Source organism: Mustela lutreola, chromosome 13 (genome assembly GCF_030435805.1).
Source record: "Mustela lutreola isolate mMusLut2 chromosome 13, mMusLut2.pri, whole genome shotgun sequence".
In the NCBI taxonomy this organism is placed as follows: domain Eukaryota; kingdom Metazoa; phylum Chordata; class Mammalia; order Carnivora; family Mustelidae; genus Mustela; species Mustela lutreola.
Genome location: NC_081302.1, coordinates 39858221 through 39871605, shown reverse-complemented (window position 1 = coordinate 39871605; position 13385 = coordinate 39858221). Strand labels below are relative to the sequence as shown.

Sequence of the window (13385 nt, the reverse complement as noted above, 5' to 3'; positions counted from 1 at the left end):
CATCTTAGATTAGACAAAATTCGGTAATACATATGAAATGCTTGGGGTAATGTTTGGTACAAAAATTACCCAATAGCTGATACTATCATTTTTTCTATAAGTAAGCAATAATTGTTATATCTAAGTTAAGTGTGATGGGTAAAGTCTGATAATTTAAGAATGATTAAAAACTTTCTAGTCATACAGATTTTGTTCCATTTTATATCTAAATTCATAATACAAACTTATTAATAACTACATTCAGATTAATCAATATCAGTCAACAAAAAATATGACTTTCTACTTGAACAGTATAGTTTTATTTAATTAAATATTTTTTATGATTAAAAGCTTAACATATTTACTTTACTAAGATGATTAAAGAGGGAACATATAAATGATGAGAAAATTAAAAAATAATATATTTATGAGGCTTACCACATTATTCAATATAAAGGGAAAAAAATGTAACAGCATAGCACAGGAACCAACTTTGTAGGTTATAATCACCTCATAAATTCTCAAGAATGGTTAATACTAGATTAATAACTTTTAAGGAACAGGTTACTGCAACTATCCCCTTTGTTATTGGTCTACAGATATTAAGCATTTATATAGAAACCCTGTCTCGAAGAATGCTTTATAGCACTCCAAAGCTGGCATGACTTCTGTTTCCAAGTTTTATTTTCTTAGAAACATCAGAGATTTTCACTCTGCATTAAAAAATAAAAGCATATACTTACTAAATTAGGTATATTATGATGAAAAGCAATCTAAACTCATCAAGGGCAAAATGTAAATGATGGCCACATATATACATAAAAAGCTTGACACAGACCCTAGCATAGAGTAGGTGCCACAAAAGTGTCATCTGTCAATATCATCATCTTTTTTTAGTATCACAGAGCACTAGAGAGAACTAGGACCATAGAGATGACCTAAATGGGAACCGCTGAGACTGTAGTGGACCTGAATAGGATGGTCAAGTGAGAATTTGTGGAATAAAAATTTTCTAAAATAACTTATTTTCCTTTGTTTATCAATATAACACAGTAGATTTCTTTCACTATTCTTTGATAACTAGACTTGTAAGTCAACATGATAACTCTGAGTATTTTTTTTTTCTTCTCCACATTCTCTAGACAAACCCTGTACAAACTGTGTTTTTGTGCTTTGGGCCTTATAAAATAAACTTATTTTAATTATAGCTCATTTAAATTCTCTACAAAAAATTGGGAAATACTCAGGATTTCAATAGCTTTCAGAACATTCTGTGTGGGCTTTGAAAATATTTACATAGCTTTTTATATATGAATAAAACTTACTTATTTCTGCCATAGAGTAAGTGTTATTGTGTTATTATTGGATGAAATAAAGGTGACTCATGGGAGAAATTTCCATGTTCTACACACCTGAAATATACATAGTAGTGATGAAAAATAAAAGGGTTAAATTATAGTTCTTCTCTCAACTGTCAAGTGATTGAGATTTTGGAGAAAGCAAATAAAAGCAAAATAAGAAGAAGAATATATGCTATAGGCTAGAAGGATGTTTCTGACGAGTTAGATCCACACAGAAAAAGAAAAAATGTAAAGGAAGTATTAAGGGATAAAACTGTCCAAAACACCACTTTATCCTTTTTCCACCTCATTTAATAGTTAGAAAAGAAGGTACTTATTCCATCAAATTTCTATTAATCAAAGTAGTTTCTCTGACCTACATTACTACTGGGAGGTTTGAGAATGATAGATCCCTTTACTTGGCAAAAACAAGTGCAAAAAACCTGTATTGCTAATAATAAGCAAAATATTTTCAATACCTTTAAGGAAATGGGGGAAAAACCTAGCTTCGATGAGAAAATAGAATACATAGGACACACTAACACTCACACATACATATATACATATTCATATTATCTATCTCTCCATCATTTATCTACAATCTATATGTTAAGACTATAGAAATACATGAAACAAATTTGTAGGTATTAATATTAGAGTTAACTATTGAAACACAATTCCTTAAAAATTGATATTCTATTGTACAGTGTGAACATACTTAACACTACTGAACGGTAACTTTAAAATGAATGAAATGGTAAATTGTATGTTATGTTGCAAACCACAGTTTTAATAAATTAAAAGAAAGGTAACACTATGGAGTATTATGCCTCCATCAGAAAGGACGAATATCCAACTTTTATATCAACATGGACAGGACTGGAAGAGATTATGCTGCATGAAATAAGTCAAGCAGAGAGAGTCAATTATCATATGGTTTCACCTATTTGTGGAGCATAAGCAAGAACACGGAGGACATGGGGAGATGGAGAGGAGAAGGGAGTTGAGGGAAATCGGAGGCTGAGATGAACCATGAGAGACTGTGGACTCTGAGAAAAAAACTGAGGGTTTTGAAGGGGTGGTGGGTGGGAGGTTGGGTGAGCCTGGCGGTGGGTATTATGGAGGGCACATATTGCGTGGAGCACTCGGTGTGGTGCATAAACGATGAATTCTGGTACACCGAAAAGAAATTTAAAAAATTAAAAATTTTTTTAAAAAAAGAAAGGCAACAGATTTTTGCATCCAGCCATGTTAGAATAATTGGTACTGGAATACTCCTCCCAATTTAGGAAAAAAAAAAAGTATAAAGAATAAAATATGCATCTTTTAGATTTTACAATGGATGGACTCATTAAGGAAAAAGAAAAGTAATTTTTGTTTTAAATCCAAATATACAAGGAAATAAAAGATCAAGCTGAGAAAGGGCAGGAAAAAAGGGAAAAGATTAATGGAAATTCCAGCTAACCTGCTCATATTGAGCAACACTGTCTTCTTTATCTTCCTTAAGTATAGGGGATGAAGCAAATCAGTCTTTCAACCAACAGATGTTCGTATCTTTGAGCTCAACTAATAAAAATTAACCAATTAGGAATCTTTCACTCCAAAAGAAAGTTGCTCATTACTTTCTCCCAAACTAGGTAATAATCAACACTTTGCATTCAATGACAAGAACAGCATATTTAATAGCTAGACTATTATCAAAGAGGAAAAATATTATTTATCTTTTGTTCTAAAAGTGTATGTTGTTTAAAAAAGTACTAGTATAAAAATATGAACATAAAAGAGGATGGCAAAGAAAATATTTATTATCGTTAACTCAGACTATATAAATCACTAGGAAAATGCAAATTACTCAGTTACTAACATGAGGTCTCTATAGAGATACAGCATACCTCGTAATGGCTTTCTTCATTCTCCTGAATGTGGAAACCCGCAGAGCTGGGACATTTCTGAGGAGTGACAGGAATATTGTCACTTTTGCTGTGTGAGTTACACTGAAAGAGATTACCAAATAATTGTGACAAACTACTCCACATTTAGAGTGTCTACTGAGAGACATGGTTGTTTGCTAAGAGTCTAATTAAAGGAGTACCATTTGAACTAGCAAGGGTCTAGACTCATAGTAACATGCATTAATATGGAGACTTTTCCAAAAAAAAAAAAAAAAGATTAAAAATATCCCCAGGATAAACAAATTGTCAGAATGTTTTAAGTGAAATGAAAAAAAAAATCTTAAGTGTAGTTATTTTATTTTTACTCTGTCTTTTTTAAAGCCGTATCGTTATGCTTATGATTTTAGTAGCTAAATCTTACATGATGCTACTATTTGTGTGAGGTATTATCTAAGTGTTTGATATATATCATACACAACTTGACATAAATATTATTATTATTTCCACTTACAGGTAAGGAAAACTAGGCATACAAACTATTCTTCCTAAGTTTGGGCTGCCTACCCAAATTTCCAAGAGCACACCTTATGCCTTATCTACTACATGAACAGACTTTATAAATGATACATTTGAAGCAAACAAAAGTGAAAAACTTAAAGCTTAAGGTTTTAAAGTATTCACTTTTCTTCTGTACTAATACCAAGTATTTTTTGAAACAGGTTAACTAAAATAATTCACTTGGAAAAGGATGTGAATTATACAAGGTAAGACATTAAATTATGGCTTGATCTTTCTCCATGAAAATACTAAAGTGGTTGTCTTCCATATTCCTCACAATATTTTTTTTATGCAAAAATAAGATATTATTTGCTTCCTGTTATCCTTTCTTCCTTCTTTCCTAAACCTCTTAATTAGATTCAGGGCAACAAATATTTATAAGTATTTGCAGTTTTTTAGTATAGGTAACGTTGGAATTTCTAAGTCTTCTACATTAATGAAAGATATTGTAGTGCTTCCGGAAAAGGTTCACCATTGGAATATAACCTTCACCCTTTCATATGAACAGATTTGTATGACATAAGTAGAGAAGATAATGTTTTTTCAAACTAGTATGGCACATTTTCAATTAACCAATGAAATTTTACTTTTCCCATGCCAAAAAATAATCTGATAGAAAATGACTATCAAAGACATTTTAAAAAGTGAATTAATTTTTGAGGCTAGTGTTAAGTTCAGTGTATTTTCACCTCAAGGCTACTATTTTATATATTTAACTATGTTTTTAAACATATTACATTCTTTTAGACTTGTTTTGAAATACTTTTAAACACAGAAAAGGGGCCAAAACACCAAAAAAGAATTAATACTTCAAAAATACCAGTGGATTATCTCATTGTTAGTTAAGGGAAAAGCAATAGGACAGACTAGGAAAACACGACTCTCAAAACCCTATTAGAAACCTTTCTGCATGGAAAAAAAGATACATTGTTTCTGTCCTCTGTACAAATAGTATCATTTCAACCATGTTCAAAACTTACCTCCTCTAGGAATTTTCATGGGTAAATAAGCAAATAGCAATAACCATTTTATCCTCTGCTTGTAATCTAAGTAACTTCCAGGTGAAGTTTCTAAAATGCTGTTGTACCAGTTTAATTCCTGGGATGTGCCTAGGTTCGTCTGAACAAAGTCACTTAATTATGAAGGACTATCTTTCGTATTTTTCCACAGTGGCTTCCTTTGATTTCTAAGGAAAACAGCTTATTTGATTTCTAAGGAAAACAGTTATTGTCATCTATGATGTTTCCTAGACATTTTAATCATCCAATGCTCGTTCCTAGCCTCTCCTCTTATCTATTCCTGCTGATGAATCTTTTTAAAACATCTCATGTCTTATGCAGTGTTTCTCCCTAGAAACATTTATTTCAATACCTTTGGCTTGACAGTGGCTCTCACCCTGGCTGTATATTAGAATCACCTGGAGAGCTTTAAAAAATACCAATAACTGAGCCCTACCTCACACCAGATGAATTAGAATTCAGGCAAAAACATGGTTTAAATACCCAGTAATTAGGAGCACCTGGATGGCTCAGTGGGTTAAATACCCCGGTAATTCTAATATGCAGCCTGAGTTTAGAATCCCTGGGTTAACATTTCTTTGTCTGGTGCTCAGGACAATATAGCAAATTTTGGCCTCACTCCTCTTTTGATCTGATCTCTTGCTCTCTAGCATTTGTTCTTCCTTTTCCTTATTTAATGTCATATGTTGGGAGCTGTTTTTTTCCATGGAATATATCATAATGCCTTTGAATGTGGAAAAAAAAAAACCTATACTGTATAATGCTTTATACCTTTACATACAAAACTTTATGTATTATCTACTAGAAACCTCCACAGAGACATAGAAACAAACCTTCTTTAACAGGTTCAGATAAATTCAGTGCCTTCATGCAACTTTGCCAAGTAAATGCATTTCTAAGTGACAGAACTCAGGCTATTTCTCCTCTGCCATATCTCCCTTAAGGCGTTCGTTCGTTCATTTGCTCATTCATCCACACATTCTATTCTGCTTGTTTATTCATTTGTTTGATCATAAGATATTTACTGAGTGCATGCTATGGGTCAGGATTTGATTGGTTCCTTCAGCTATGGGATTTAATATCTCTAATATTCCCTCCAGCAGTGAAACCACACATAGAAATAAATAACCACCATGATATGTGAAAATACCACATGAAAATGTATGCACAGGTTGCTTAGGGACAAAGAAGAGAGAATGACTAGACTCCTGCATTTGATATGTGGGAAGAATCTGGAAAGATGGGCCAATGAGCGAATCATGGTTGGCACACATTCACAACAAAACAAACCGCATATGCAAAGGCTGGAAGACATGAATTCTTATGACTTGGTCTGTGAGCTGCAAGGATTTTGACAATGCTTTAACCATGAAGCCTGTGAGGACTGCTTTGAGGATAGAGACAAGTTATTACAGCATTAAATTTAACAGTGGATCCAAGATGAGAAGTTACAGAATCGGGCTTAACCTAAGGGAGGACTAGCAAATAATGGGGTAAGTGCTTCACAGGGGTGGTACCAAGGGTGAGCCTGCATCACCTTCCTCTCCCTCCCAAATTCAATAAAGAAATATAAGCAGACTGGGTGTGTTTGCAAAATGACTGTAACACCTGAGTAAGCCCTCCCATCCCAACAAGATCTCAACTCTTAAGTCTCTCCTGTGTCTAATTCAGGCCAGCCTCTGTAAAGCAGCGAATGGCACCCGAGGAAAAGTTTAACCCACTCTGCCTTCCTCACTTTCTAAAATTTTTTAGTATTATGATGTAAATAGCTTCTGGGGATTGTAAATCTATAAGCTTGAGGAAAAAAATTAAAGTAACTCTATAAACAATATTTTGAGATCAAATACTATCAATAGTCAAAAGTTTAAGGAAACAAGTTCTTAAGTGAAGAACAATTTAATCACTATGAATCCTTTCTAACAAGTTTCTATTTCAGGGAGAGCCGTAGCCTGAAATGGAAAGATTTATTATAAATGTCTCAGGATTTCACCCACTAAATTTTTTTTGTTTGCCAAATTTGATATGAATAACTATATAATGAATATGGTTAAGACGAATCTGTTAAATCAGATTTCATATTGCAGACAAATCACTTAAGAGGTCCAGAGCTCAATAACAACAATCGTATTAAATGGAAATCACTGTAAATACATTTGTTCTGTACTTTAAAATCCATTTGATGTTTTTCATTACCTATGATTAATAGTCTCCATTTTAATATGTGGATAAATCTTGCTTCCCCAAGACACCCATGGTAGTTCTTGGGAAATTGTCATTCACTACTTACAGAAATACCTACAAAGAAAGGAAGGAAAAGAAATACCTACTCAAACTTGCCTCATGGTCAGCAATATTAGCCTTTTCATTTTTAACAAATTTCTAAGAAGGGAGCTCATAGCCATGATATCAAGAGAAAAGCTATCAACAGTGGCAAAAGCAACAAAAGTTTTATGAAAAATCACAGAACTATCACTAAGACAGAGATGTTTTCTTGCTAAAAAGGGGGTTCTTTACATTTTCTGTCAAACTCTATAGCAGCAACAACATGTTCTTTTATTCTAATACTCCTCCCACCTTCTTATAAAATCATGATTGTTTGCTAAAAATCAAAGGCACTGTTAAAAATTTTGTGCAATCATTATAGAGGCAGTAGCCTTGTATTTTTGTGCTATAGGTTTCATTAAATAATTCCATTTGTTAAAAACTCCCACTGAAAATGTTATTCCTACCCATTTTAAGAAAATCTTTTTGTGAGGAACTATAAAATATTCTTAAAACTTTTGATTAAAAAGAGCTCTAAGGTTAATAAGAAATTCCCATTTACAAAAAAAAGGATTTAAAGAACTGTGTATACTTGATGTCTTGAACTATTCTCCATTCATTCTTTTGGAGGACCCACGTGTTTTCAGGTTTTCACCACCAGCATTCCCCTGAAATTGCTCTGTCATATCCACCAATGATTTCTATATTAGTAACTCAAAGAGAAATTCTCCATTCTCATCTCACTTGACACAACTGATAACCCCTTTCCTTTTGGACATATTTACATCACTAGCCTTCTAGGACACCATACACTCATTGTTTTCTTTTTACCGCTGTGCTCTCTTTCTGGAACCATTTAACTGTTCATGTTTTTATTGTTATTTAAAAAAAAAAAAAAACTGCAAAGCATAGAGAAAATGAAATCTAAGTACTTTCTCAGAAACTATGTTGTCTGACAATGTCCTCCATTAGTTCCTGACTCTAAAATACTTCCTCAGTTAGACAAATGAACAATTTCTTATTTATTTATCTTTTTAATATTTTATTTATTTATCTAGAGAGAGAGAGAGCATGAGCAGGGGGCGGAGTAGAGGAAGAGGGAGAAACAGCCTCCCTGCTAAGCAGGGAGCCCAATTAGGGACCCCAGGACTCCAGGATCATGATCTGAGCTGAAAGCAGACACTTAACCAGTGAGCCACCAAGGAGCCTAAGAATTTCTTGTTTATAAGAAGACAAGGGAAGAATTCTTAGAATGTTCCTAAACATGCTTACTTTAAAGAAGATATTTTAAGAGTACTTCTAGAAACTGATGAAAATGTATAGTTTAAGAGATATATAGTGTGGCTTCTCACCATTTCTGAAAATGTATCCCAATCACTTACTGTCCTGGAACCTACTTTGTTTCAAATTGGAAAGCCTGGAGCCTGCGTCAACGGCCTTCTAATATCTTCTCTATATCTTCTCAATTGGCTTAATTTCCTTATCATCGTTAAATATAATTTGAAAACAAAGCTAAAATGTTCACCAAACTGTGGTGAACACAAAGTTAATCAGCTTGGATAATAGACACTTTGATTTAAAATAAAAATGCATTATAATAAATTTTAAAACCAAACACCAGATAAATACCTATTCAAATCATAGAAATACACATGGCCAGAATCTGTAACAATTTCAAGGAGAAGATTCCTTAAGTAAAATGAAAAACAAAGGTGGACCATCAAAGGATTCAAAAGGAATGTCAACTATACCTTTAGTAAATAGGAATCGTTTATTTTTTTAAATTGTTTTGCTTCTTTCTCTAAAAAAATTGTATTTTTTCTTTAAAAATTAGAGACAGAAATATCACAAAATATTAGCATATGTTAATTCTGGGTAGAAGGACATAGGTATTTTCCTTATATATTTTTTTAACTTTTTCTAAATTTTTCAAATACCTAAATATGAATAAGCACACAGGAAAAAGGATTAGCGTGGCTTTGTTAAATACCTCAACAAGACTTTTGATAATGGTGGTAAAACAGTTTTATAAACCATAAAATCTTGTAAGTAAGTGTGCACATTCAGAAGTAAAGATACCATGTGGATGATATTACCTTTTGATTCTCCCCTTGTCAGTAGAAAATGTTTCTCTAGGCTGGCTGGGTGGTTCAGTCGGTGGAGCATCTGACTTGGGCTCAGGTGGAGATTTCTGGGCTCCCTGCCCAGCTAGGAGTCAGCTTATCCCTCTCCCTCTGAAACCACCCCACCCCCACTCCTGCTCCTGCTCCCTCTCTTTTTCTCTCAAATAAATAAAATCTTAAAAAAAAAAAAAAGGAAAAGGAAATGTTTCTCTAAAGTCAGGTGAGAAACATGCTAATTCTTCCTTCTATGGTGTTATAGCATAAAGGTCTTTCTCTACTTCGTTTAAACATAGTTTGCTTTTTTTCACTCCACAAAGAACATGACCCTCTTATTGACAATTTATTAGAGGCATATAATACAATGCCTTCAGCATTACTCGGTATTTTATAGTATTTTAAGTGAAAATTTTAAGTGGGATAAATGAATAAATGCAAGACATTACAAAGATTTGCAGTCACCTAGATTGTTTTGGCTTCTAACTCTCTGGGTGATAATTTCTTTGTAGCTGTTTTCTTTTGTTTGTTTTTGTTTGTTTTTCTTTTGTTTCACAGCAGACAAATTCATTGGAAATTCTTATCCCCAAATTAGCATTTTGTCTCATAGATGCTATCACAAAAATAAGGTGCACTAATAGCATAGACTGAGAGCACCTGTCGTTAAAACATTAAACAGAGCAGTGGTTTTAGGCTTCATGCTTTGTTTCTCCAACTGAATCCTTAGCAATTCATGACAGGAAGTTTCTCACAGTAATATATTACCTAAGTGCATAAATTTGAAGTTACCTACTATATACATGAACAAATGGCTCCTGTTCAATGCCCGGGTCCTACCCAGGAGACTTTGCCAAGTTCACCTTTGGTTTTTCTAGGGCAGCAAACCACCTGGTAAGCAAGTTGACTAGTATCTGCCTCAGACTCCCTGAAATGACCAATAGCCCTTACTACTTTGTATAAGACTTTTGGCACAGGCCCATTAAGTAGACCAGTTGGGTTTCTTCAATTGTAGCTCCTTGTGATCAAGTGAAATTAAAATTTTTAAAAAAGTATTTCTTGGGGCACCTGAGTGGTTAAGTCAGTTGAGTGCCTGCCTTCGGCACAGGGTTCTGGGATCCAAGTCCTATCCTGGGCTCCTTGCTCAGCAGGGAGCCTGCTTTTCCCTTGCCTACAACTCTGTCTGCTTGTGTATTCTCTCTCTCTGACAAATAAATAAAATCTTAAAAAAAAAAAAGTATTTCTTAATGTGCATTATATTACTGCAAGTAGGTCATGTTTAAAGCATTAGTAGAAACTTACCTCAATTTACAACTTTATGATACACTAAATGAAACCCACTTTTTTCCAAAACAGTGAAGATACAAGGGATACTTTGTAAGCAGGAAAAAATCTTAACTAAGTATAAAAAAAAAATTGAAAAAAAACCTTAAGAATGTGAAATTAAAGTCTGAGGAAATTCAGTAAGAGGTACTAGCCCAAGCCCCGGATGAGACATTTTTTCTTTGCTTAGGAATTTCTGTCTCATACCTTATTCCAAATTTAATGGCCTCGATCACTGGCTGGCTGACATTTTTCAAATAATTCTAACAATTTAATAAAACGTATAGGTGCCAAGTAACGTACCAAGAAATAGCTTTCTTTCAATGTATTATTGCTTAAGTGATACTTGAGAACAACCTATTGCCATAAATAACTGTGGTTACTATAAAGTTTCAGCAACTCTGTATATTGTCCATTTCCTGAGAATGCTTTTTCAGTTGATTTTCCTTTTTTGCAAAGCCTTGCAAGGTTTTTCCTAAGGGACTATTCACAAATGCAGAAATAGAGGTAAGACAGAGAGAGAGATTCCAAAAATAATCATTTGGTTTTCAAAAAGGCTGCATTCGGCTGAATTTTATCCCCTTTTCTCAACAAAATATATAATGAAAGTGAGAAGAAAGGGAAAAATAACTTTGAAGTCCCGTAGAATTTTTGATAATCCAATGAAGAGTTAAACAACAGCTCCCTATGTCATAGTTCCTTAGCAGGTTCCCTCTAAATATGCAACAGCCGAGCAGAGCTCTTTGAACTGAACAATTAAGGTACTAGGGTGCTGGGTACATGGAATGAACAAAATTTTGCTAAGCAAATAAATACACAAATAAACCCATACATTTTCCCACATCTGGCTAAAAATTCTTTCATGAGCAATTATTACCAAGCTCTCCAACTTCATACAGATAAACTAAACACAATTTCAAATCATTACACATGAAGGGGGAGCAACGCAAAGCCACATTTATGAGGACCACAAAGTGTGGCTGCTCTGTGTACATTGCGACATTTTTCTTTAAATGCTTCCTGGATGTTATATTAGAGTTTTATGTACCTCTTTTAGCCGGTTGCTATGGGTATGTATGGAAATCAAATTCCTCAGGAAGTATATTTCAAACACTAATGTTCTATACTTTAAAATTTCTCCATTGGTCCCCTCCTTGTATTATTACCTTACTGTAAAGCCATTTCACAAGAGCAATACTACATTGAAAGGTTTCAAATTACAAAACGATTACATGTTATATTGCTTGAGCAAAGACCTATTAATGCAGTCGACACTGCACATTGTAACTTAATTATGCATTTAAATAAATGATGCAGACAATGTAAGCCTCTGCCACTCCACATACACTTAAGAGAGAAGCTAACTTCTGTCCAAACATATTTCAAGTAATACAATAACAGACGTTTTTGGCACTGGGGTTGATCAGGATTATTCATGTTCTATTTTTATTCAAGGCAATTGTTTTGGGGTTTTTTGTAGTTCATTTAAGTTTATTCCATTATTTGTTGTACGAAAATCCCTGAGACAGCAGTTCTGAAAGAATACCAAATACATATGCTAAAAACAACTTATTAGAAAACAACAGTATTAGTTATCAAAATGCACAGAAAAGTTATATGAGGCTGTGCAGAGTGGGAGAGTCCAGGGACACAGTGATGGGCTTTCCATCCCTACAGAGGTGGCCATCTGTGAACTGCATTTACATGTGTGATACATACACCATGGTTGTAAATACATATTTTGAGTGGGTGATTCATATATTTTTTCATAGAGATGATTGCATATATTTGTATATGAAGGAGTGCTTATTTCATAGGATTACTTTAATTAATAGTACAAGTACTACATTTTTCTAAAAGATTTCACCCTTAACTATATAGAGTATGTATGTGTGTGTGTATGCATGTATGTATGTATATGTTTGTGTATGTGTATATATATATACACTCATACATTTGTAAAAGATTTTATTTATTTATTTGACAAAGAGAGAGAAAGAGAGCACAAGCAGGGGGAGCAACAGGCAAAGGGAGAGGGAGAAGCAGACTCTCTACTGAACAGGGAGCCTGCCATGGGACTCAATCCTGGGACCCTGGTGTCATAAACTGACCCAAAGGTAGACACATAACTGACTTAGCCACTGAGTCACCCAGGTGCCTCTGTTGATAAAATTTTAAATGTGCCATAAATAAATCACATATTATATTATACTAAGTTAACGTATATAATGTCTAACACAAATGCATCTGGAGGGTAGGGTGAAATATGTCTGAAAAATAATTCTATCAAGAATTATATTTTAGGGACGCCTGGGTGGCTCAGTTGGTTAAGCAGCTGCCTTCGGCTCAGGTCATTATCCCAGCGTCCTGGGATCAAGTCCCATATCGGGCTCCTTGCTCCACAGGGAGCCTGCTTCTCCCTCTGACTCTGCCTTCCACTCTGTCTGCCTGTGCTCACTCTCACTCTCTCTCTCTCTTACAAATAAATAAATAAAATCTTTAAAAAAAATGTTTAAAAGAATTATATTTTAAAATTTCTGTGATACAGAGAGAAAGTTTTAAAAATCTGGACTGAATACAATTTCCTTTAGTAAGACTATGTCCTTATATCATGAAAAACGTCTTCCAAAAATAAAAATTTAACATAATATTAGCCTTCACTATCTGCATGCTAGTCTAACAACAGCCTTCAAGTTAACCTTGAGTCAAAGAAATCGGATAATAAATTTAAAGATTCACACCCAGAGTGCTTAAAAATGAATTCAAAATTCAAGGCTGTGCCAGTTATCTGAACATTATCTTTTCTAGGCAAATTCTTGAATAAGTTCAGTGGTTTATTATAATTCTCTTCCTGGAAATTTTTCTAAAACATACCTTGAAGCTGGAACTGATAGTATT

General features: G+C 33.9%; 1 protein-coding gene across 7 annotated transcripts in view; it reads right to left on the bottom strand.

Moving 5' to 3' along the window:
- The window catches only part of PCDH9 (protocadherin 9), a 902160-nt gene that overhangs the window by 567494 nt on the left and 321281 nt on the right, over positions 1 to 13385 (bottom strand). For 3 of the 7 annotated variants that reach the window (XM_059144723.1, XM_059144726.1, XM_059144730.1), the window contains exon 3: positions 3212 to 3313. The exons of 2 other annotated variants lie outside the window; for them this stretch is intronic. In XM_059144723.1, coding sequence (XP_059000706.1) covers positions 3212 to 3313 — 102 coding nt within the window. The remainder of the gene's footprint in view (positions 1 to 3211; positions 3314 to 13385) is intronic. 2 more of the 7 variants (XM_059144724.1, XM_059144728.1) reach the window with 1 other exon arrangement.